The sequence below is a fragment of the Mchenga conophoros genome, linkage group LG20 (genome assembly GCF_057382185.1).
Source record: "Mchenga conophoros isolate Kocher_MC1m ecotype Shallow Benthic linkage group LG20, M_conophoros_male_GT1.1, whole genome shotgun sequence".
Classification (NCBI taxonomy): domain Eukaryota; kingdom Metazoa; phylum Chordata; class Actinopteri; order Cichliformes; family Cichlidae; genus Mchenga; species Mchenga conophoros.
In genome coordinates, this window is record NC_140545.1 from 32,244,791 (window position 1) to 32,272,246 (window position 27,456).

The 27,456-nt window shown below is 41.9% G+C and overlaps 1 protein-coding gene and 1 long non-coding RNA gene across 2 annotated transcripts in view; one reads left to right on the forward strand and one right to left on the reverse strand.

The window, feature by feature from the left end:
• Positions 1-27,456, reverse strand: part of LOC146551181 (uncharacterized) — a 71,685-nt gene that overhangs the window by 36,258 nt on the left and 7,971 nt on the right. The gene's annotated exons all lie outside the window — the stretch shown is intronic.
• Positions 832-4,653, forward strand: LOC146551183 (uncharacterized). The gene is made up of 2 exons (XM_085258746.1): positions 832-1,255; positions 1,387-4,653. The coding sequence occupies exon 2, from the start codon at positions 2,440-2,442 to the stop codon at positions 4,651-4,653; it is 2,214 nt and encodes a 737-aa protein (XP_085114872.1). The 5' UTR covers positions 832-1,255; positions 1,387-2,439.

The following is a 27,456-nucleotide window of genomic DNA, read 5'->3' on the forward strand; positions in this document are numbered from 1 at the left end:
AGCATTCTGAACAACTTGCAGACGATCCAAAGAGGCTTTACATAAACAAGTAAACAAAGAATTACAGTAGTCCAGACGAGATGAAACAAATGCATGAATGACAATTTCTAATTCGGAGCGCGATACAATGGGACTCAGCTTAGCAATGTTTCTCAAATGATAAAAACAGGAGCGAACCAAAGATTTTACATGGGCATCCAAAGTCAGAGCTGAGTCAATACTAACACCAAGGCTCCTGATAGACGGTTTTGCAAATGTAGCAAGTGGACCCAAGTTTTCCATAACACTAGGTACAAAAGTTTTAGGAGCACAAACAAGAACTTCAGTCTTCTCATTTAGTTGAAGAAAGTTTCCAGCCATCCAACATCTAATGGAGTCTATGCACTTGTGCAAAATTTGTAGCTTGGAAACATCATGGGGCTTAAAGGAGATATATACCTGAATATCATCTGCATAGCAGTGATATGAAATGTCCTTAAAAGTGCTCAATAAGTGTTGAAGAGGAAGTAAATACAGTAAGAACAATAAAGGCCCCAAAACTGAACCTTGTGGCACACCATAGGCAAGAAAAGTAGAAGAGGAACTGTACTTAGAGGTAGCCACAGAAAAGGATCGTTCATGCAAATAGGATTCAAACCAGTCCAAAGCAGCCCCTGATATACCCATCCAGTCTCTCAGCCTATCTAGCAGAATATGATGGTCCACAGTATCAATGTCAGACATTTATACTTTGCAATTTCACTATGAGAAGGAAAGCATGTAGCACATTTTAATTTTTGTGTTGCTTAAGTAAATGCTGTAAGATTTAACTTTTTATATACCCTATTGAAGAAAATATAATCTGATCAAACATTATTCAGCTTTAAATATTGTTCAGCTTTAAAGTTACTGTGCAACTGTGTAATAAAAATGTGCTCACAGCTTTAAAGTTACTGTGCAACTGTGTGCTCACGACTTTGGCCTTGAGAGCGATAAGAAGCGATCGCCTCATCCTGCAGGCGAAAGATATCTGCAAGCGAAGAGACTAGAACACTCAAGGCCGCTTTCCTTTTATGGAGTTGTTTTTCTGCTAATGCAGCACTTTCCTCACAACCCCCTCCTGTAAGTTTTAGAGAATATATACCCATCCTCACAGCAAATATTAGGAATCTCTTGATGTGAGCTGTTTTTGAGAGGTTGTCTCTGTCTCAATAAAAGTTCACTGATTCCCCCATCTGCTGCAGGTGTCCGGTTGTCTTCATTCTCCGCCAGCCTGGTTAAGTCAATTCCTCCTTAACATCTAAAAGAACCTATTTAATGAAGGAAGACGGGTTCACTTTGTGTTTAATATTATTCTATTGCTGTTGTTGTTTTTTTTTTATATCCTTCAATTGGCGTCACGAACAGGATCCGCTCCAGGCCAAACTGGAACGGGGGGGAGGACATCAGCCGTGGTCTGAGTGAACGGAGTTTGGACAAAAGCTGTGTGCACACAAAAACAAGGTAAGCAGACCTTTTATTTCTGCTATATTGAACATTATAAAAATACTTAGTGTCCAAACTCCTAGTAATTCATAACCAAAATTGTCTGGCTTACTTAAGGCTTGCTGAGAATCAGACAAGTGAATAAGAGATAAGTGAATAAGAAATAAGTGAATAAGTGAATAAAGATAAGAGTGAACTGAGGTCTGACCACGGTTGCGGCCGACGGGTCGCTCTCCGGTGTCGGATAAATACCTCAGCAGGTCTGGGACCTTGAAAGGGTTTATTAGTAACGCCTTTCTAAACAAATTAAAAGGTTAAAGGCCTTGAGAATATTTTTTAGTAATATTCTCTAAACTACAGAAGGGTTAGGAAGGCCCAGAGGACTTTATTAGAAAAGATCCTCTAAAACTTAAAAAAGAGAAGTACTGGTTGGAGTCCAAAAGGAGAGGTCCCTTTGATCAATAGGAGAAAACGGATCTCTTCTTAAAACCCCGATGATTTTAGTGTTTTAAATGTTTTGATGTTCTGTTTGATATTGGACACACATAAATACACGCTGAATGCTTGCTGTGGAACACTGGGCAGGACAGTTTGGTTCTCCGTGTTCACAGATTACACAATTAAAGGAACTAGGTTCCTCTTTTGGTTAAAATAATACACCACACATAGAATTTTTTTACACATTTATTACATACATAAGGAGGGTAATGAGTGACTGCAGGTAATGTATGAAGTGTGAATGAGACGTGTGAACAAGGTGACAACCAACTAGCACCCCTATCAGGAAGCTCTAGGCAAGGTTACCCGCCAGACTCCGGTTTGGTAGAAGCTTGGTAACACCTGAAGGGATATTTCAGTGCTGACTCACCTTTAAAGCAGCGCCCCAGCTGATTAGTGCCTAACAGAGGCAGAAACCCAGCTGGCCCAAATTCTCCTTTAAAATCAATAAAAGAACACTCCTCCATTGACAGTAAAATGGATGGAGAATTAGATCGACAAACTAATGATGATGGTTGGGGTCCCGGTGTTATTCTTAGCACATTGGGAGAACAATTAACATGTGTTGAGACAGTCATCAACTCCACACACCAGCCTAAAGAAGCAAAAAAGCAGAAAGAGTCATTGAGGAAAACAGCTGAAAGGTTAATGAAAGAAAAGGGAAAGAATGAGGGGAGTAGTGGTAATTGGGGAATAATTTGGCAGAATAAGGCTATGCAGGCAAAAGAGAAAGAGGAAGAAGCCAACTCAGCAGCAGCAGGTGCAGGTGTGATAAGCGGGGTGAGACACAGAAAGGAAGCAGATAAGCACGCAGGCCGCAAAGCTAAATTTAATCACTGGGTGTGTTTATGGGAAACTGCAAAACCACACATGAAGAAAAATAGGTCTCAGCCACCTCCCTATTCTGCCTCAGTCCAGACTCCTCCCTCGGCAGGCATATATCCGGTACTTAATATCTCTGGTGGAATAATGACTATTGGAGAAGAACCGCCCGTAGCTCCAACTCCCATAGATACCAAGCATTTTTGCCCAGGAAGCTCCTCTCTGTCGGCGACACCCTCAGCTAGTAGTAGAGCCCCCTCTTCCATGTCCCATTGTTCTGGAACCGGATCTGAGGGCCTAACTGACCCATTTGCGAGCGCACCATTTGCGGTTCGAATGAACAGACAGGAACCCACTGAACAACAATTAACTGATCTAGAAGCAGCATTACGCAGCTGCTTAAATGAACGTAGGTCAGTGGTCCAGGTGAATAATCGTGTTGCGTCAGCCCCTCTTTCCCGGTCCAACCCATTTGCCAGCACTCCTGTCGCTGTTAAAGGAGATCTGACCGCTACTGCAAAAACTGAGCCTGGCACTTCACCAAATGTCACAGTTAACATGTCTTTGGTGGGCCGTCAGGATCCGGAAACACAGATGAGTTTAGCCCACGTTTTTGCTGACACTGCTACCCCACCAGGCGGGGGAAAAACTGAGGATACTGATGATGAACTCAGTGACCTTAACAATACACCCCCCTCTACCCCTCACAGTTTAGGATATCAGACTAGATCTAAGGGCCCTGTGCCTCAGCCTCCAGGCATGTTTCCCCTGGTCCAGACTAAAGCGCAACGTAGACCAGTGTATCAACCTTATTCATTCGGAGATGTCCAGGCCCTAGTGGACAAACTCCCTGACATAATGGAGGGAGGGAATGCCTGGTTAGCTGGTTTGGATAAATACACAGCTGGACAGGACCTCGCACTGGGAGATTTTAGAGCTATTATAACTAGGTGCACATCCCGATCTCAGGCAGCGGATCTGGAACAAAATGCGGGTACTACCACGCATGAGAACGAGGTGCCACTAATGCAGGCCTTGAGGTTTATTGGACCGGCCCTGCGCAAACAATTCCCACCCAAAAATCAAGGCACCTTACAGAAATTTAAATGGGAGGAAAAGCAAAATCCCACCCATTATCTAAATCAGGCGGTTGAAGACTGGGTGAACCATACAGGTCATCACCCCAGTAGGACTTGTTCACAGAGCATGTGGTTTAGAAGGGCGGTGCTGAGGGGCATTCCGGAGTCAGTAAGCCAGAAAATGGAGGATAATCCTGATTTGCAGGACTGTGACTTTGCAATCTGGAAGAAACATTTGATTTTTAATCTTAACAAAGTGCAGATTAAGTCTGATGATAAAGCGGAGAGCGTCGAAGATTTACAGTTGCAACTGTTGAAGGTTCAGCTGCAGAAAGCGAAAAACGACCTGGGTGGAAAAGGTGACAAGCCTAAAAAGCAGCTTGTGGCCGCTGCGGCTCCCCCTCCTGGTCCAGTTGCCCCTGATTTGTATCCGAACCCGTGGCCAGCTGATCCACAGCCCCCCCAGTATGGTGCTTATCACTCCCCGGCCCCTTATGGGCAGAGAGGTTCCCCATTTGGAGGAAACAGAGGTGGTTTCAGGGGAAGAGGTCAGATGGGAGGTGGTAGGGGAGGCCAGATGTATGTTTGTTTCCGGTGTGGACAACCTGGACACTGGGCTAAAGCGTGCCCTTTGAACCCGGCTGCTGGAAGAGGCAGGGGAGCCCGTGGTGGGCCCTATCAGCATCCTGGCCACAGAGGTGGACCTCGTGGTGCTTTAGTTGAAGTGCCCCCGGCCCCACAGATGCCTGTGATGGGGTGGGAGTACTACGAGGGTGGTCCCCAGCTATAGGACACCCCACAGACTGCCCAGGACAGTGAAGGGACAACGGCGGACCCTATGCTGTCCATAACTGTAGATAAAAGAAGAAGCAGCTTTTTAGTGGACACTGGAGCTACGTACTCCACCATTAAGGATGTTGCTCGTGAAAGACTTACTGACACAGTGATTACAGTGGTGGGCATATCTGGGGAACCTAAAACTCTGCCTTACACCGTGCCTCTCCCCACAACGGTTGGAGATCAGACTTTGTTACACAGCTATGTTTGTTCAAAACAGGCGCCTGTGAATTTACTGGGAAGAGACTTGTTGATTAAATTAGGAGCCACAATACTCTGCTCTTCACAAGGCCTAACTGTGACTCTCCCTACTGGTGTTGTGCTTCCCTGTTCTGATGGGCCAGAGGGAGGTGGTCAGTTTCTGCTGCAACCCTCCTCCTGTTTAGCGGACTCTGCTGACATCTACTGGGCATTATTGGAAGTTGAAACACCTGCTGAACCAGGAGTTTGGACTGCTTTTCAGCAATGGCGGCCGTGGCTCTCACTCCTGCATCCTTATGTCCCTCCCCCTGACCCACCTCATGTTACACTGTTTTATGACAGGCATGACACCACCTGGTACCAGCACATGTTCCAAGAGCAGTGTGAGGGGCGGGCTTGGTCTTTGAACATGTCATGCATTTTTGCGGCACCGGAGGGAGTGGCAGCAGCGGTTACTTTTACAACAGATCAATTACAGTGGTACATGATGTCTGATGAGGCAGCTCCCCATGTGTCACTGGCCTTACATCCTGGACACCAGGCTAAGGAGCTGGGTGGAATGGTTAAACGTTCCCTTGCGGCCACTGACTGGACACCTACAAAACTCCCACAGGTTTTGTTTTCTCCATCTACCAACACATACCAAATTTTAAATGATTGCTTTAATTCCGCAACACTGCAACATGGAGTAGTCAGCGGGTCACATGGCAGAGAACACACAGACCACTGTGATGCTGCGCCTTTACTCGACTCTCTTCCAGATTGTTTGTGGTCCCTTGGACCCACAGATGTAGGTTTAGTTGATGTGGAGCCAGTCTCTTTTCAACTGTCATCTGCTACCCCTTTGTGGCAGCCTCAGTACCCACACAAACCGGAGGCTGAGGCTGGGATTGCAGAAACAATTTCTGGTTTGGTCACTGCCGGTGTCCTGGAGCCCTCCTGCTCTAAGTGGAACACGCCCATCCTACCCGTTGAGAAAAAAGGCACGGGGAAGTTCAGAATGGCACATGATTTGAGAAGGATTAATGCCTTACTTGGCACTCCTACTTTGCCTGTGCCTAATCCTTATGTTGCCTTGACCAACCTCCCACCATCTCATGCCTGGTTCACCTGTATTGACTTGGCTAATGCCTTCTTCTGCCTCCCACTTCGTGAGTCACTGCGTGACATTTTCTCATTTACATTTAGAGGCCGACAATGGCGTTACACTCGCTTACCACAGGGATTTGCCCTCTCCCCAGGTCTGTTTAATCAGTGTTTGAAAGAACTTTTACAAACCTGCCCACTACCATCTGACTGTATGTTAATACAATATGTGGATGACCTTTTACTGTCTGCTCCCACGGCTGACATCTGTTTGGAGGCCACCAGAGTGGTACTTCAACACCTGGCCAACACAGGTTTTAAAGTGAGCAAAACCAAACTACAGATTGCAAGAAAACAGGTTTCTTTTCTAGGCCGCATGGTCTCACAGTCCGGTATTTCCTTGTCCCCAGAACACAGGAACTCCATTTTGCACCATCCAAAACCTCTAACTGTAAAAGACATGTTGTCATTTTTGGGCCTAACTGGTTACAGCAGGACCTATGTCCCAGACTATGTTGGCCTTACTTCTCCTTTGCGCGCTTTGGTAAATGAACAAGGCATGAGAAACCTCTCTGCTCCCCTCTCATGGACTACAGAAACAGAACAGGCGTTTATAAAGTTAAAACAACAGCTTTCTGTCGCCTCTGACCTTGCTGTGCCAGATTATGCTTTGCCTTTTCATCTTGATGTTTCTGGAACTGGAACCCATATCAATGGTATCCTGTTCCAGAAAAAAGGGGGAGAGAGAAAAGTGTTGACATATGTAAGCGTAATGCTTGACAACACTGAAAAACGCCACCCACCGTGCACACAACACGTTTCTGGACTTGCAAAAATCATTCAGAAAACAGCACACATAGTGATGAACCACCCACTAAAAATTTTGACATCACACAGTGTGGTGGCCTACGTCTCCTCACAGGCCTTCACACTCACTTCACTCAGGCAGAGACGCCTCAGTACCATTTTGGAAGCACCACACATCACCTACTCACATGAAGGCATAAACATGGCTGATCACATGGGATCGGGGGAACCACATATGTGTGAAGAGGTTGTGCAGGTACAGGAGAAAATCAGGCCAGATTTGCAGGCAGAACCTCTAATGGATGCAGAAAAAGATTGGTTCACAGATGGATGTTGTTTCAGAACTGAAAGTGGAATGTTGAAGGCTGCATGGGCAATAGTGGAACAGACAGACATGAGATGGAAAACAGTGAAGGCAGAGCAGTTGACAGGACAACAGTCTGCACAGAGAGCTGAACTGAGAGCGGTGATTGAAGCCTTAAGGATGGGAAAGGGACAGAAAGTGAATATATACAGTGATTCAGCTTATGCTGTGGGAGCAGTGCATGTGGAGCTCAAGCAGTGGCTAAGAGCTGGTTTTTTGACAGCCAGCGGAAAGCCTATTAAACATGAGATGGAAATGAGGGAATTAGCGGAAGCACTGTTGTTACCTGTTAAGGTGGCAGTGGTAAAATGCAAAGGACACAGTGCCGGATTGGATTTAGTGGCATTAGGTAACAAACAGGCCGACTTAGTAGCTAAGCAGACAGCTGGTTACTTACCCTCCCTGATTATGGTAATGGACCCAGAAGCCACACCCCCTCCAGAAAGACCACCCATACAACTAAGCCTAGCCACAATCAGAGAGTTACAAGACAAAGCCAGCCCCCAGGAAAAATCATTATGGGTAACAAGAGGGGCCACAAACACAGACGTCTGGCGTGGCCCAGATGGAAGGCCCATTCTACCGCCAGGGGTCAGACAGACAGCAATGGAAGAGGCACATGGAGTGGGGCATGTGGGACCTGCACAAATGATGAGAAATTTAGCCGTCTGGTGGCACCCTTATCTAAAAGACATGACAAAATACATGGTTAAAACCTGTAAGGAGTGCAACCAATTTGGAATCAAACCCGCCTTCAAGCCAGTAGCAGGGTACTTCCCCATCCCACTTTGCCCAGGGAAAGAAATAATCATTGATTACACAGACATGGTGGACAGAGTGGGTGGTTACAGGTACCTGCTGGTGGCTGTGGATGCATTTTCAGGTTGGCCAGAAGCCTGGCCGACAGCAAGTGAAAACAGTAGAACTGTGGTGAAGTGTCTGATTAATCATTATATACCACAGCATGGGTTTCCCGAGGTCATAAGGTCGGATAATGGTTCACATTTCAGGAACCACGATCTGCAGAGGGTTGAAGCCGCATTAGGTTTGAAACATAAGTTTGGCTCAGTTTACCACCCCCAGTCCCAGGGGAAAGTGGAAAGGATGAATCAAACTCTAAAAACTAAATTGGCTAAAATCTGTGCACAGACCAAATTAGATTGGGTTAAGGCATTGCCTCTTGCATTAATGTCCATAAGATGCTCAGTAAATCAAACCTCTGGTTACACTCCATTTGAGTTGGAGCATGGCAGGCCTTTTCCTGGCCCCTCCTCTCGCCTGGTAATGTCGGATGAAGCTGATTCAGACCTCGATCCGAGGACATATTATAACATGCTCCGCAGTTTTGTTGCCCAGTATTCCTCACAGGTCGCTGAAAGAAACCAGCAAGAGCTGAAAGAGGCGGCTACACCTGGAACGGACTACGTCCTCCTGAAAGTCACAAAGAGAAAGTGGGCTGAGCCTCGCTGGACAGGCCCTTACCGCATAACAGAGCGGACCTCCCACGCTGTCAGGCTCGAAGGAAAAGGTGACACCTGGTTTCATTACACACAGTGCGCTGCTGCCACCGAACCAGGAAGAACCTTGAGAGAGGTGCAGAAGGACCTGTCAGAAGGAGCTGCAACAGCATCACCAACCACTTGAGGGAGCCAAAACTCAACCTACAAGCCGGCTGGTTACAAAAGGGGGTGTTCTTCATACTTAACTAAACATTTTTTATTTTTTTTTTTAACATCTTTTATGACTTTGCTTTTATATTGGCTTGAGTTTTTAATATTTACATTTTACATTGCAATAGTTTTAACCACTGAAAGCTCATTTAAAGTTGTGTCACTGATACTTTTTGTTGCTCTTTAACTCCTAGAACACGCCCTTGGCGAGGTGGGGGGGAACTGGACCACCTTTCTCTGCCCCATCATCCTCTATTAGACGACATCCAAGCTAAGTAAACATGTCTTGGCCCTTTCCCCCTGAAATGACAGGCAGGCAAAGATGTTGCGTCTTTGTTTCCTTCCTGGCCCTGGGTCTCATTCCCATTGGCATAATCCTGATCTGTGAAGGGCCCCCGACACTTCTGACACCTTCAAGTTCAAAAGCTTCGCCCCTTTCTGAAAGTTCCAATCTGACAAATGTAGCCCCTAGGGTCTTGCCCACCACTTCCTCTCCAGTTTTGCCCACGCCCGATCCAGTTAGAAAGAAACGAGACACGGTTACCTCCTGTACCCCAAGCACGACTAGAATGATTACTCTTTGTGTCCCCAACAATAAAAGTTGGGTAGTTGAAATAGATTTCGCTAGCTTCCCAGTCACTCCCGTCACCAAAGACCAAGGGGGGGATCTTTTTAACCTGGCAGTACATCTCTCCTCCTCAGTGTGGTATATAACCCTGGGAGGTTGGCATCAGTGGAAGTGGTCCAGTTTAGTGTCAGAAACGGACCTGGATTGGTCAAAGTACTCTAGGGGTCAGGCTTTGCACTGGAGAAACCAAAATATGCTCAGAATAGCAAAAAAACCGGATCTTTCAGGCTTAATTTTTACCCTAAAGGATCTGGCCTTGACCTCCTGTCAACAATTTATAATTGCCCCTTGGACTGATCGCACCGCCCTGTATTGGCAAATGGAAATATGCCCTAGCGTTGCTGCAGTTCCAAGCTCTGTAGTTAAAGATGATAATCCCACCTTTAATGGCCCTCCGGTGACATATACAAACGGGGGGAGAAACGGCCGAATACGCATTGTAGACACAAATAAAATGTCTAAAGATGACCTCTTCCAAATTCTAACCGGTATTTCTGGAGCAACAAACAACTGGTTACTACTAGCTGAACAAGCTGCTGACACGACGGCTTCCGACTGCATAGTATGTATGGGAGCCCGCCCCACTTTACGAGTTGTACCGGCGCCAGTCAATAGTGCATGCCTCCTGCATCTTATGAACAATACAAAACGAGGTCATTGCTCATATCTGGAAAATCACTTTCCTAAAACTCAACGCTCAGTCTCTAATAAACCACCTTTCTTTTCTTCAGATGTAGCTGTGAACAATTTCACTTGTATTAACCTGACTGGCAATGCAGTAAAACTAGGTAGCTTGAACTCTTCTTGGTGCACTGAGATGACGGTTATGAAACCAAACTTCCGACCTACGGCTAGGGCTGATTTGTGGTGGTGGTGTGGCAATAACAAGTTATATGATGGTTTCCCTCGGGATGCGTCAGGTCTTTGCGCTCTCATAACTCTTATTTTACCTGTTTTAGTCACTCCAGTGGATCTCTCTATAGAAGTACACGAAGTTGGCCTCCCATCCTCCTCTGAACGCCGCTCTAAACGTTCTCTAATCCCAGGTTCAGCTCATAATCCAACCTATATTGATGCTGTAGGTATACCCCGTGGGGTCCCCGATGAATATAAACTGCGAGACCAGGTTAAAGCAGGATGGGCCTCGATACTTTGGATGGTTGAAATAAATGCGAATGTAGACAGAATTAACTACATTCACTTTAATGTGCAACTGTTGGCTAATTACACTCGAGATGGTTTTGAAGCTGTGCATGCACAGTTATCTGCCACTTCCCTAATGGCTTTCCAAAACAGGGTCGCAACGGATTTTCTTCTCGCAGAACAAGGCGGAGTCTGCAGCCTTTTTGGCCAGGAGTGCTGTACCTATATCCCCAATAACACAGCTCCTGATGGTTCCCTCACTAAAGCTATTACTGGTCTCACAGCTCTTACTGTTAAAATGAAGGAACACTCGGGCGTTGATACTGCCATGTGGGACTCTTGGCTTAACATGTTTGGCAAATATAAGGCCCTTGTAGCTTCCATCCTAGTTTCCATCTCAGTTTTTGTTGCTATCCTAGTCACCTGCGGTTGCTGTTGTATTCCATGCATTCGATCCCTCTTCCAGAGACTGATTGTTACAGCTTTCACTCCTGAGGATAAGGATCTCGCCCGGCAGATGCCTTTATTGGCTAGTCAATTTCCCACCTCCTCGCCAACGGATGATGAAAACTCTGATCGTGAGGGTGACGAACATTATCGTCTTTCTCTTGTTTAAATTCTTCTAGAATGGTTGTTTCTCTGTGGTGTTTTGTATTAGGCTTGTTATTAATTGTTTCCCTCACCCACTTCCTCTTGAAGGATATATCTGGTTGAACTGTGTCTGGTCGGGTTGTGAGGGTTAAGCGATGTTCTCAGGGTCTCCGGACTTAAGCCTGAGCGAATGTGTACTCCCACCACTGGATATGAATTGTTTTATTCCACACCCCTTCCTCACGTTTTACCATATTCACTTTTGAATGTCCTTAGCAGTTACCGTTCTGAGTTTATTTCACGGTTGATTTATTCTTTCACATTTTCACGTTTATATCTCTCATTATTATAGTATACTCTGTACTCTCCACATTTTTATCATTACTTATGTTTTTTGGTTGTTGAGTTACAGGAACTGTTAATTTTGTGTCACTACCCTGGTTGCACTAACTCGTTGTATCCGTGTGTGCAGGACAGCTGTTACTGCTTTCATCGGGAACCGAGACTGCTTGCAGCCGACCCCTGGGCAGGGTGGTGCCTGGACTCTTTTCTCCTCATCTGCAATGACAGATAAAGACAAATGATAAGACCCGAGGAGTTTTTCGAGCCAGGCTTCGACACGTCTCTGTGTTCCTTTGAATGTTACTTATTTTTGTGTGTTGACCCATTTAAGATGGGTCAAAAGGGGGATTTGAAGAAAATATAATCTGATCAAACATTATTCAGCTTTAAATATTGTTCAGCTTTAAAGTTACTGTGCAACTGTGTAATAAAAATGTGCTCACAGCTTTAAAGTTACTGTGCAACTGTGTGCTCACGACTTTGGCCTTGAGAGCGATAAGAAGCGATCGCCTCATCCTGCAGGCGAAAGATATCTGCAAGCGAAGAGACTAGAACACTCAAGGCCGCTTTCCTTTTATGGAGTTGTTTTTCTGCTAATGCAGCACTTTCCTCACAACCCCCTCCTGTAAGTTTTAGAGAATATATACCCATCCTCACAGCAAATATTAGGAATCTCTTGATGTGAGCTGTTTTTGAGAGGTTGTCTCTGTCTCAATAAAAGTTCACTGATTCCCCCATCTGCTGCAGGTGTCCGGTTGTCTTCATTCTCCGCCAGCCTGGTTAAGTCAATTCCTCCTTAACATCTAAAAGAACCTATTTAATGAAGGAAGACGGGTTCACTTTGTGTTTAATATTATTCTATTGCTGTTGTTGTTTTTTTTTTATATCCTTCACTATATACCTAATTGGTTGGTCAAAATTTCTTTTTGTCAGCTGGACAGCAATAACAGCAAGGTCACATGTTATGCCACACTTGTGATGTGCCACTAGTAGTGAAAATGCAAGCTTGTTCCTCTATTATTGCCCTAAAATGCAATCAACATGACATTCACTGACCTATTCTGTAGAATGATGTAACACCTGCTTAGTATAGTAGGATTAAACTTATAGACTAGATTCGAGAGGAGTAAAATAAATTTGAGAGAATTGAGTGTTGAACAGCCGGCAGATTTATTACAATGTTACAGTGGTGCAATAACCCAATGTAAACAGCATAGAAAATTAACAGAAAATCAACAGAGAAGAGCGCTCTTTTGAAAATAACAACAAAATAAAATAAAATAAGTAGTCTCTTTAGACCTGACTCCTGATGAGCAGGATATTGGGAGTTCAACTGTTTCCCAGAGAAACAATCCGTATCAAGTAAGCAGTTTTTGTTCTTGCTTATCTGAAATCCTGCGATTCGAAGTAATTCAGACTGTAACTCTACTCCTGCATCCAGAACAGCTGGCCACACTGCTTTTGGATTCGCCAAGAGTTTTCACAGGGTCTGGCTCGCCATCCATATCCAGAACCACTTCAGATCCAGGATCACAAAAAACCAGTCTGCACATACAGTACAGAGCAATAAACAAAATAGTTCTTAACAGTTTTTCTAAATAAAATGAGATCTCATAAAGTTTTCAAAATCAAGTACACTGTTGTTTTAACATTGTTCTGTCTCTATGAATTCCATTTGTATTGCTTTACAGCATTACAATCAATTGTATTTATATACCCCTTTTTAAGGCATATGTAATCACATCATGAAATGTTTGTAACGTAACTAGTTTTAAATAACTTATTTACATGTATTAACCTATAACTGAAATTACAAAGTGCAGGAAAGGCACTGGACAACATTTATGGCTAAAAGAAAAGTGCATCCTGCATTAGTTTTGCGCATTTGTGAAGATGCCCAATCAAATAGACAATAAAAATACGACATTCCATTTCACACACGATTCAAGTACTCCGACTGGTTTTAGCTTTTTTTAGACAATACAGAATTCGCACTGTTGCAGTGTTTACCACATGTACAATTAGCATAAGTTTTCCTGCTAACTTATCATCTCTAGTAACTCACCGGAATTCCCAAGAAACAAATACACGCTCTGCCTGGTTTTGGTCGAGAGTAAAACACATAAAGGCCTCTGAAAAGTACATAACTTTAAGTTAGAGACTGTTGAAAATACTTTATAACACTTATTTTATACCAAAAGACTCACTGTGTAGCTTGTTAATTGCTCTCGGTGTCTTGCTCCGTTTTGCCTAGCTTAATGCAGCAACGTGCTTTTGTTGCATTCACTGAACTACAGAAAATCAAAGTGTGTTCAAGGGGTGTCGGAAATAATATTACCAGGTAAAAACAAGAAAATACTAGTAACCATGTCTATAGGGGTTACAATGAGCTTGAACAACAGATTGAACTCCTCCTGCAGACTATTGTAGTTCACAAATATGGTGCTTTACTTGAACTGGAAAAAACAGTTGCCTCTTAACATAATCAAGCTACTGACTGCATTCCACCTAATCTGAAAAATCATTGCCATGAGACAGGGATTAATTGAAAGCTTGTTGGATATATTTAAACAGTAAGTATTCAACTATCTATTTTACATTTATGTACATGTTAGGACATCCCTCTCAGGTTGTACCGGGGTGATTTGAAGACTGCTGCATTTTGAACAAATTCAGTCATCGAAACCAGGTCTTTGGACTCTGATATCGAGACGGGACTAAATGGCTTGTATCTTGTTTATTTATAACAGACAGCTCCCAAGCCAAATAGGCTATTGGATAACAAGAGTTCATACTTAATGATGAAGGCCCAGATAGCTACCTGCGGTAGTTTCTACTTCTAACAAAAAAATGAGACAAAATAAGTAACTGTGGCTGTCATTTTGCTGTTTCACATTGATGGAAAAACATAATTGATTTTGTACAATTTCAAAAACGATTCTGGATCTTGAATTTGTAGAAAATGCTTTTGTTGAGGGCTATCTGCACGGGGCATCATTATTCCTCACCACATGCATTTCCCTCCAAAACCTTCTAGTGATCAATCCGCAATCATGTTATTATTATGGACCTATTTTCAACAATGGAACTAAGATTGAAGCTCCAGTGACTTGTTGAATGAAACCCTAATGGATAGCTGTGGGAAACTGCCACATAGACTGATTAATTAGTCCATCACTATGAGCTCTAAAGCCTCTCTTTCCATCTCATTAGAACAAAAGCCCCCACATCTTGGCTACAATACTTATTATCCTTTCAGAGTAGTGAAAAGTGATATTCTCTGCATGTACAATTACCTGATGATAAGGTTTAGTGTAGTATGTTGCTGCTATGGATGAAGATGACATTTTGCTCTTCTTCCTGCTGCACATCCCACAGTTATATTTTCACTCAATTTCAGTCCCTCCTGATTATTTGTCATCTCTTATTGTACCAGTGAGAGGGCTGGAAGCTGACCGGGTGTGAAAGGGCAATGGGTCTCAACAGCATGAGGCTATGATGGACTTTCATTTGTGTGAAGTGACCACATAAATGGCCAAACAAAAACAAACACCCTCATATGCTTATAACAGAAGAACTCTCGTGTGCAATTTGTAACATGATAAGAATCCCAATAAGTGCCTTTTATTATCACAGTCTAGCCAATCAAATGACCGTTTTCATTGTGCAAACACAATGTAGTGTAAATGGGTGTTATGTAAAATTTGTTCAATTCACAGAAGCAGAGTTTGAATATATATATAAAGGCATATAAAGAAATGAACGCTTGATTAATAATTTGGCACTGGAGGTTCAAAATCTCCAGTTATGTCTCCAAGTTCACAGTTAAATTGACCCTTTCAGAGAGTACTGGTGGAGCACTCATCTCACTGACATGCTCATGCATAAATAGTACAATTTATCTAACCTATGTGTATGTGTAATTTCTTTCCTTCCACTCTCTTGAGGATCAAAAATAAATAACCTTCTTCCTTTCTGTGTCAATGAGCATTTAATGGGATGCAGATAGGCAGGCTGTGACAGTAAAATACTATGCTGGAGAGCCGGAATGATGCCAGACTGGACCAGAAACATCTGTTCACATTATTAATGAATCAATTATATGTCACACATGTGCCAGGCCTGCAGGGGTAGAGGGGGAGGTGAGAGAAACTGAGTCTGAATATGCAGAGGATTTGGGCTCCCCACAGGGGCATGGGCTTCAGTTAGAGCCTTTACTCATGTTTCTCTCAATGATTCAACTAGTCAGGGCTAAAAGACAGTAAAAATAAAACTAAAGAACTCTTAAGCATACAATGGAAACTGTGCAGAAATTACCATGACTAGAGAGGAAAGATTAAAAACAACAACAACATAAGCACATGCCTAATTTCATTTCAGTACTCAGAGAAGAGTAAAAGAAAAAGTTCCTGAAGTTCTCAGAAAAATAATACATCTGGCCTCACTGTATTACCTGTGTTATCTTCATGTTTGAAAAATATGAGCTGTTACCTCCCCAGTCTGTCATGTCTGCAGGCGCCCACACACATAATTGTACATCAACAGTGAGACAGGTAATACTTACTGTTTACCCGCTCCATGTGATTCATCATGCAAGCTACATGCGGGGATGCTGTCAGTGAGTATTTACATCATTAGAAAAGAGGCGAGGCCACATCCTCAATACTAAACATGGTGGCCACTGACTCTTAATGGGCTCCAGCATGTTTCATACCCCCCTAGAGAAAGAGGCTTGCCAGGGCAAATGAACTGTACATCGCAGTGCTCTCTAGGGCAGCAGCCGGTGAGGTAGATGGAGGGGAAAAAATGTAAGCAAGGACCGCATGTTTCTACTTTTGTGAAAATAGCTGTATTTTTTTTTTCATTTATTGTATGAATATGCATTTTTGAACAATGCAATTATGCATTTATATTGTTCATGATAATTGTGGGAGTGTTTTTTTGTTTGTTTAGATATTGTGTGTATTCAGTTGACTCTGGGTTTGTTTGTCTGCTTGCAGCAGATGTGTTTCTGGGGCAGCTGCGCAAAACTGTCATAAGTGTTAAATAAACTCTGATGGGATTTAGCTTACATCAATGAGATGATGATTTTACACTCTCATATCAACATTTAAGAAACAATACAAAAAAATAGATACAAATCATAGTGAAAAAATATAAAATGTAGAAAGTAAAGAGCCATTTAAAATTCTGATGAGTAGGTGGAAGGCTGCAACGTCACCAGCAAGTAAGGGACAACCCTGTCACGGACTTTGGCTGTCTCCCTGGATTCAGTTTCTATGATTTTGTTCCATTTTAAAATGCTGCTCTTTCACAACTGTCACAAGTAGTTAGGTTCATCGGTGGAAACCCTGGACTGGCCTCATGCTTGTTTGAAAGTGTTCTCAAAAAAAGGAGCTTTTATTTAAATCTAGTGAGTATTTTATATTCATCATAATTAGTATTCCTGTGTTTTTTACATTATCAGGATCATATTGATGGATGGATGGTTTCCTGTCTCTCTATATAATTTATTTCAGGGAATCAGGAGTCTTGACACATGGAACCCATTATACTATCACTTTTATTACATCATTTTAATAAATGGAATTCTACTTACGTGGTATTTGTTGGATTAAATTTAGCAACTTTTACACGTCCCTCCACTTTCAGCAGATTAATGTGGGAACTACTGAGTTTTCTAACTTCTACAATACCTTTGACACTGCAGAACAGAAAAGAAATCAAATCGAACAAAGGTCAGGTCTTTCAAACCGCTTTTACCTCGCCCGAGTTCTGGATCGCTCAGCGCTTTTTCACAAAAGAACTGTCTTTTTACATTAAAATGAGTGACCCTCCTCTGTCATGCAAAGTTCCACACAGACCTATATTTTTGTTGATGCGGTTAGCGGTGCTTTAGGCAAAATGACAACTTGCTTTTTGACCAGAGCCGATGGCTTTTTTTCCCATTTTTGTTGAGACACAGGGGGGAAAAATTACTTCCAATTCAGTACCCATTTGTTGCCCTTCCAGTGATGTGTGACCCTGTTTTATTTGATTTCATTTGTTCACTTTCATCACTGTTATTCATTTTGATTTACTGGAATGGCCATGCAGAGAAGTTAGACATCAATTTGAGATGGCATTGAGAAACCCCAGTCATCATCTACTTATCTAGTTACTTCCTTTTATTCAGAGAAATAAAGACTTAGAGAATCTCTCAGTATTATGGAGAAAAACATGGTTTTGAGTATATTGTTTCGAATTGTTTTTAATCTGAATTGACTATAATTATCTGTTTTGTGGCACTTATGAAGCAATTTTATACACGTGGCTAATAAAGATTGTATTAAAGGGGTCATTATTCCATATATCCATCCCGCTTTAGAATGACTGAAGTGCTGCCAAGTAATCAGTCACTGTGACATTGTGATTAACAGCTGAGGCAGTTTGGGGGCAGAGGGCAGGACAGCTGGCATGGTCCACTGACCATCCAGCTAACAAGCACAGGGAATAATTTGTAATTTAACTTACCTTATAGGTTCTCTCTCTGCCCTTCACACTGCGAGCCCTCTGAAAACAAGGTGGAATTGTAGCTCATGTACTCTTACTCCTCATCAAGCAATTACTGACTGGCTCATCACCAAAGGAAAGGGGATTAGGCATGGAGGTAAAGCAAACCAGAGGGGAAGGGCAAATAGAAACAGTGAATCTCAGTGAATATCAGTGCATCTAATTTCTGCCTTTGAGAAAACGTGGTTCTCTCACTGCAGTCTAATTTCTCATCCCCCCAAATTAATCCTCAGAGAGCTGTCATATAATAATTACAAATCCCACCGATAATTATAATAGCCACACTAATCCCATTAGTTTAAAGAAAGCTGATGTAATGTGGAAGTATTTTGACGATTCTCCACTTGCACATGATCAACCAGTAACCAAAGAGAGCTGCCACTCTTTTCAGCTGCTTTAAGTTTGTTGGAAATGTACTTCTTCTCTCCGCTCCTCTTTTTAGGGTTTGCCATACCAGATCATCTAGCTCAATCTCATCCTATACACCAGTGACCATAAACATACATCAAAGCTTTATCAGGACTGTTTGAAGTCCAGAAAGAAGCAAGGAGCACTGACCTGTGTGGTTTCTACCTACACAATCATGAGACTCTAAATAACTTTGAAAATAGACAAGAAAGTGCCATAAAAGAGTACTGGAACATCTATAAAGTTTTCTTATTTGTAGTCATTATGAACACACACACAAAAAGATTGATTTTCAATAAATACAGTAAATTCTACAACCTTTAGTTAATGAGCAACTAAATCTTATAGGGAGACTGGTGCATATTACTACTGAATGTGTTAATGTTTCATGTCCTCCAGCGTGGTGTTGCTTCCAGTGACAGCATAAATAATGAGATCTCACAGGCACTTACAGCCTCGACACATCCTTTTTTTCTTCTCATCCATGTCATACATTCATGGTGTAGACATAAAGTGGTGGTTGTGGTACTTCAACATCTTAGCTAGTTACAGAAGAGGAAGTATAACCACCTTTTCAAACAGCTCAGCAAATATCACACAAACTATTCCAGTGTATTTTGTTACAAAATGTGTCTGTGAGATGAATATACAGTCGCTGGTTTTTCCTGGGAATGAAAATAGCATTAATGTGTGACCCTGATAAATAAATTTTAAAAAATGTAAGAATGAGATGACAGCAGAGGTAGATGGGATGTTATTTTTACATGTAAGGACTGCTCAGCAAATGGAATTTTGTAGACTGGAAATTTAAACTGTACATGCAGTACACATACACATCTATACTATCTATGTCTTAATGCATGCACAGCAGTCCAGGTAAGGAAATTCCAAAAAGCTTACACTGTTCACTCATGAAATTGAGCTCACAGCCTATTGTTAGTCAGTGATACTTGTTTCATTCATTATTCAACTGTGCCGTTTATAAAACTGGGGAAACCTGCAGTCAGCTGAGACTAAAGACGTCATTGGATGAAAAAGTTCACTGAAAAAAACTTGCATTGAAAATGCTGCATCCAAATGAACAGAATATACTTCTTGGGATTTATACAAGATGTTTTGCTGAATTATGTTTTTGTGGAATAAACTGGAGTATACTAACTTTGTGCTATGTAAAGGATTACTTTGCAGTGTTGCGACGGTTTAAAGTTTATAGTGATATACCATGCTGGACTGATCACATCTATGGTTCATTACATCAAGGATGGCAAGCATCAACTTATATTTTAGGGGTTGATGCCAAGTTTCTTCCATTGAATTCTACTTTTAATTCTTTCTTTAGTGTCTAGGAGTTGGAAATCAGCCACAGACCTCATGTAATATCTGCTTGTATCCTGCTGAATTTGAGTGGCTAAATCAACAAAGAGCAGTGAATATCGCCACATCGATATCTCTTCAAACTACTAACCCCCTCTTAGAGTTCCACCATTCACTACTATTTAGTGAGGGATGATGAATAAAACGTATTTGTAATGGATCTAGAAAGGAAAGAAATGAAAAACAAGCATCCAATCATTTATCCCCAAAAGTGGAATAATGTTTGTGGTTGTGCAAATGCTTAAAAGATGAAAGATAACACATTAAGATAGATCATTAGCTTTATCTAAAAGTACTCCCACTGTTTTTCAGAAACATTGACCAGAAATGTCTTGTGATTAGGACAATAAACAAGCTGTATAATTTAGATCGCAATGAGAACAATTCATACCAGTGCAGGGAACCTTAATGTTTAGTACTTTAAAAGGCAGGGGGCTCAAATGCATTTTAAAGTTATTAAAGAGTTGCTGTGCTGGGATCCATGAGAGTAGAAAACCTAGAACTTTTTCTTCCAGACTCAGTGATAAAATTCAGAATTGAAGTCCCTAAAGTTAGTGGAAAATGTAACTACAGGGAGTGCGGAATTATTAGGCAAATGAGTATTTTGTCCACATCATCCTCTTCATGCATGTTGTCTTACTCCAAGCTGTATAGGCTCGAAAGCCTACTACCAATTAAGCATATTATAGGTGATGTGCATCTCTGTAATGAGAAGGGGTGTGGTCTAATGACATCAACACCCTATATCAGGTGTGCATAATTATTAGGCAACTTCCTTTCCTTTGGCAAAATGGGTCAAAAGAAGGACTTGACAGGCTCAGAAAAGTCAAAAATAGTGAGATATCTTGCAGAGGGATGCAGCAGTCTCAAAATTGCAAAGCTTCTGAAGCGTGATCATCGACCAATCAAGCGTTTCATTCAAAATAGTCAACAGGGTCGCAAGAAGCGTGTGGAAAAACCAAGGCGCAAAATAACTGCCCATGAACTGAGAAAAGTCAAGCGTGCAGCTGCCAAGATGCCACTTGCCACCAGTTTGGCCATATTTCAGAGCTGCAACATCACTGGAGTGCCCAAAAGCACAAGGTGTGCAATACTCAGAGACATGGCCAAGGTAAGAAAGGCTGAAAGACGACCACCACTGAACAAGACACACAAGCTGAAACGTCAAGACTGGGCCAAGAAATATCTCAAGACTGATTTTTCTAAGGTTTTATGGACTGATGAAATGAGAGTGAGTCTTGATGGGCCAGATGGATGGGCCCGTGGCTGGATTGGTAAAGGGCAGAGAGCTCCAGTCCGACTCAGACGCCAGCAAGGTGGAGGTGGAGTACTGGTTTGGGCTGGTATCATCAAAGATGAGCTTGTGGGGCCTTTTCGGGTTGAGGATGGAGTCAAGCTCAACTCCCAGTCCTACTGCCAGTTTCTGGAAGACACCTTCTTCAAGCAGTGGTACAGGAAGAAGTCTGCATCCTTCAAGAAAAACATGATTTTCATGCAGGACAATGCTCCATCACACGCGTCCAAGTACTCCACAGCGTGGCTGGCAAGAAAGGGTATAAAAGAAGAAAAACTAATGACATGGCCACCTTGTTCACCTGATCTGAACCCCATTGAGAACCTGTGGTCCATCATCAAATGTGAGCTTTACAAGGAGGGAAAACAGTACACCTCTCTGAACAGTGTCTGGGTGTCATGATCTGCGGAGGCAGACCGTGCGGTGGTGTGTGTGGTGGACCCAGGTGCGAACACACGAGAGTAGACTGGAGTAAACTTAACTGAAAGTGAGCCTTTATTGTGGCTGGTGACAGGGAGTGCAGACAAGGCAGAAACGCAGTGACAAACTAAACTATGACTAAACTGGGAAAGTAAAACTAGGAAAAACTATGAAGACACAGGAAACCATAACTATGAATACTAAGACTGGCTGTGACAACATGGAGGGTGGGAACACAGACGACGCAACACAGACTACATGAAACACAGAGACTAAATACACATGAGGGATGATCAGGGGAAGTGGCCACACATGGGAGCACAGCTGACACACATGAACCTAACGACAGGACAGGAGAAGTGAAACTAAATACACTGACATTGAATACAGACTTTCAAAGTAAAACAGGAAACATGGAGATTAGACATGACATGAACTAAACATAACCACGCAGACATGACGCATGAACCAGGGAGATTTAGTACAGGGGGAGATGACATAAACAACTAAGGAACAAGACTAAACAGCAATCTAGAAATTAACTAGGTGAGCTAAACTAGGGCACAAATGAATACAAAAGATACATATAAGAACTCAAACACTGGGTCACAGACCCAGCCCATGAAACTGGGAGGCTGTGGTTGCTGCTGCATGCAATGTTGATGGTGAACAGATCAAAACACTGACAGAATCCATGGATGGCAGGCTTTTGAGTGTCCTTGCAAAGAAAGGTGGCTATATTGGTCGCTGATTTGTTTTTGTTTTGTTTTTGAATGTCAGAAATGTATATTTGTGAATGTGGAGATGTTATATTGGTTTCACTGGTAAAAATAAGTAATTGAAATGGGTATATATTTGTTTTTTGTTAAGTTGCCTAATAATTATGCACAGTAATAGTTACCTGCACACACAGATATCCCCCTAAAATAGCTAAAACTAAAAACAAACTAAGAACTACTTCCAAAAACATTCAGCTTTGATATTAATGAGTTTTTTGGGTTCATTGAGAACATGGTTGTTGTTCAATAATAAAATTATTCCTCAAAAATACAACTTGCCTAATAATTTTGCACTCCCTGTATTTAACCTGATAAGGAATTTCTTTATTGTGTTAAAAAAAATACTCACAAAAAAGTAACGCAATTGTCCTATTTCTTTCAAGCGAAGAAAACATTCTTCCCCAGTGGATAGAGTGTCATCACTAGCAGAACAGTCTTGTCACTGATGCAGAGGGACACATGACCCCCACACCCGCATCTCAGACCAAGCTGATCCGACTGTACCAGATGGGAGTGACTTTGCCCCGCCCTTCTCTCTAGGCCTTGTCACACACAGCTGCTGGACAAAGCATCAGAAAGAGCGGGGGCAAGCCGGTGATCCCACAGGATAATCAGACATAGGGAGATAGGCCACCAGAGAGTGAAGTAAGACTCTGACCCCTACTGTTTATCTCCGTCACCCTTCTCTTCCTTGGTCCTTACTCCACGCTCTATAAATGATTTTAATTCTTAGGCACCAGAACTCTGCTGGGAGTGCTGAGGTGTCTGACATCCCTCAGGCTGTTCAAAGGTCGCTTGTGTAGCCTCCTACCCAGCAGCAAGGCTGTGAAAATAATATGTACAAACTTGGAGAAATTTTTATTCTGTTTCACTTTTTTGGTCTCATTTTCTCTCCAAGGTTCAGACTAGCACATGTAGAGTACTAGACAGTGGATAAGGTTGAACTCCTCCTAACTCTAAAGCGAGGGAGTTCATTTGAAGACTCAAGAGTCCTGTGCCCTGCAAGGCAGCAAAAGTAATTTCAGCTCCGAGCTTAATAACATTTCGGCTCCTCAAAGTCATTTTTTATACACCCCCCAATTCTGATAAATATTAACAAATGAATGAGAGTTAATGCTTCAAATTAAGTGTCTGTGACCAGTCATCATTAATAAGTTCTATGAGGTTTCTATCTTGGAAGCTCATTACAGTATTGTTCATAATTTATTACTGTTGACTCCCTAATGGCTTCTTAAAGGACTATTACACAAGCAATTTCTTTTTCTATAATAGCCACAAGTCAATCCACTTAAGAGGCTGGAGTGCCAAGAAAATTTTTAGAAATCCATTCAAGACTCGGTACTATAGAAAAAAAATAAAACAATAAATTATTTTAAAAATTACAGTAATTGAAGTAGACACTATATGCAGCCAGCAAAGAAGAGAAAAGGAAAAATAGGCAGGGAAAGAACACAGAGATTGCTCGTATATCTTGAAAATTAATAGAATTTAGAGATGCCTTGATAAAGCTCATTTTACTTAATATGAGATGGGGTTTTTTTAAAGTAGTACTTTTGCATCAGGTCAGGAAGGGCACCTGGTGTAAAAATGTGCCAAGTCAGACAAGGGCACAGCCAAGGTAGCTTGGACTACTCTGAGTACTGTATAATATCACCAGAAGCACAATGTTTGCCATTTCTGCTGATAGCAATTTAAAAGTTTTTTCTACAAACTAGTACGTCTGGACAGCACAAGTATAATTTATGTCTAAGTGTATTTGAAGAAAAAAGCTGAAAAAGCTTAACAATCCACCAATCAAAACCTGAATTGCAGGTTGGTTCTGAAAACTAACGTCACTCAAATCAGATTGTGATTTAAATATATATTTTTCTATGAACCTGCAGTCTTGTTTTCAAAGAGACAGATCATCCTGGATGTTTCAAAGTAGGATTATAAAGACATGCTGCAGAGAAAATCCAGTCTGTCCTGCTTTAGCCTTTGTCTGTCAACCTAGGAGAACTAGATCAAGTAGGGATGCGAAGGTGAACGTTTGCCCTTGCCTTCCCCATCAGGGAAAGAGAACGCCTTAGATAATGAGAGGGGATAAATGGCTTAGTGGAGCCAACTCCAAACTGAACAAATGACTGTTCAGTTTGTTTGCAGAGAGCTTTTTACATAATAAAGCACAGAGAGGAGCTCTATGCTCCTTTTGTGAAATAGATAGCATTTAAATGATATCATTCATCTGGGGATATCTTTTCAGAATACCCTCAAACTTTATTGAATATTTTTATTTTTATTTTGTTTAATTCTATTCATTATGAAACAGTACATCTCCACATGCTAATTTTCATGTTTTTCATATGAGTGACGTCCAGTGTTGGGGAGTAACGGAATACATGTACCGCCGTTACCTGTTTAAAATACAAAATATGAGTAACTGTATTCCGTTACAGTTACCGTTTAAAAAGGTGATATTCAGAATACAGTTACTTTGCTGAAATAAAGGGATTACACGGCGGTATTCTCCTGTTTCATATGTTCGGCTACACCCTCTCTATTTTTGGTTTCCACACCCCAAACAAAACACGTATTAAGAGGCTCTAATGCCTGTGTCTCAATCTCGCGGCCTATGTCACCCCTACTTGTGACCCGCATAACGACATGAAGAAATATTAAAAAAATTATTCACAAAAATGATTTAATATGAAGGCAATAGGCAGAGTTTTACAGGCATAGCCCTAAAGAATGTAGCCCCATGGGCGGTGTAGTCCGTGCTGCAGGGAGAATGGACTGCCATACTTGTTATGTGTTTGTGAGCGCCAGGGAGGGAAAAAAAGGATAGTTGAAAAGTACAAGTTGTCACCGACCAGAAACGGGAGATGGAAGCATGCAAACATAATAATAACCACTGCAGCCAAAAAGAGTGCCTGAAGTAAGCTATTAAGACTCGCCTGTACACTTTTTTCGTCGGTATTGGTATGGCGAGTAACCTTCAGTAAAAGTAATAATTCACACAGCAATAGAACATTCATGTAGTTGTAAAAAGTATGATAATATAATAGGTAATCCAAAGTATTCAGACTACGTAACGGAATACGTTACAAAATACATTTTGGGGTAATCTGTAATGGAATACATTTTAAAAGTAACCTTACCAACACTGGTGACGCCATCACGATCAGTAGCCATAAAAGCAGTGTGCAGCCATATTACTGGCTTTGTGAGACAGTACTTCTTAGTGCTTTTAGCTAGTTGCCCTATTTGAAATGGCAATGCTCATGCTGGTATTTAGCAAAGACATTTTTATTGTTGCAGCTGTAGAATTAGGATTTTTTTTTTGCCAAATTAAATTCAAAGTCGGATGGTGAATATTTTTGTGGCATGGGTTTGATTATTGACAATTCACATATTCAACAACCCTCAATCAGTCATTTCCATGGATCTCTGTAATGATCACCGGGAGGCAGAAAGAAAAATGTTTGGGCAGAAATAAAAATTGCTGCAGTCAGCACCCATGAAATCCCATAACATATTAGAGACAGCCAATATAGATTACATGTGGCTAAGAGAATTTTCATTTTCACGTGTTTGTCAAAGAACTCCCCCACAGACACAGCGTTGCTGGGTTTCAGAATCTCTTTACATTATCTGGCTCTTGTTATTTATAATTAACAAGGTTTGCCCGTCCCTTTCCACAAGAAACACTAACTGTAAGGTAAACAATGATGTGAGTGGAGGCAACAGTCTTCATAGGTTGCAAGAGATTTCAGGCACAGCTACCTCAGATTCTGACAACATAACTGATGAGCAGCAACCCAGTGCACTCAGACTAGTTTGTGTGACATCTTCATTTTGCCATCAGTTCCTTAACGAATAATGTGCTGTCCTTAACTAAGACATTTGAGGCATTGCTCAAGCATGCCAGCTCAGAGCAGACTCCACTGCTTACTCTATCCTGTAAGCTTCGGGCCTGAATTAGAAAATGACTCCACATGGGCTTCTCAGGGGAGAAGCAGATACTCAGGTCTGTCCTTGTTTAGAGACTTCCCATCCGCATAATGACTTTAGATTATTATTTTCATCTTTTTCACAGCCAGAGAAGGGACTGTGATTGAATCCAAATCAGCCTGTCAGATGGCTAAGCTAGAAAAGCCAATTGTATTTTAGCATCACACAGAGGAGAGCTGCATTCACTTACCAGGCAAATCAGAACCTTCAGGAGATTATAAATTGGAGAGAGCAATTGAGTCTGTAGCAGGATTTCCATTCCAGTTTAATTAGATCTCTAGCCTCTGATTGACTTTCTAATTTTTCAATTAACAATCAACATTAGGTTTTTTTTTTTTCTCCAGGACCACATTGCTTGCATTGTTTGCTAATCTGCTGAAATGAGAAAGGATACAGCCATAGCTGCAATGAGTAAAACAGGAAAACATCTGATAATCTTTCAGTGTCTTTAGGGTAATTATCAGTCACTCTGATTTATTAAATATATATTTTGGAGAGTCATGTGGGCCATGCACCACTAGCCAGCCATACATCAGTCATGAGCTCTTTTCGGCCACCTGAATGCATTGCTTATTGTGGTGTAAACACTGTCTCTCAATTAGCATCTCAGAAGTCATTAACACATGTTAATTAACTCATGACTATGGAACAGAAAGATTTTGATCATTAGTTTTCTGAAACTATAAATATGGGCAATTCTAAAGCATCTGTTGAAGACCCATTAAATTTCATCTTCGAACAACTCCAGTAAGAATCTGTTGGAAATTCTGACACAAAGACAAATTGATCTACTGAGATAAAGTTCGACCTCAGCTGTACAAAAGCCTCCACCTGGGCCAGAAGAGCCTCCTCCAGTTGAGTCAGCTGGAGCAGGGCACCTCCTATGGGACTGGAGGGCCAATTACACCACATAATAATTCATTGCAAGCCGGTAATGAAGTCCCCATCCTCATCAGATCCAATTAGAAAGAATGGATATTTGAAAGGGGAACAAAATGAAGAGGGAGGGGAAGAGAAACAGAGGAAATGGAAGTGGATAAAGAGTGCAAAGATATTTAGGATGACTGTGGAGAGAATTCCTCATCCCTGTCTCAGGATGCTCACATG

Excerpts from the sequence above, each read along its gene's own strand:
- LOC146551183 (XM_085258746.1), top strand. The coding sequence starts at position 2,440 with ATGGATGGAGAATTAGATCGACAAACTAATGATGATGGTTGGGGTCCC.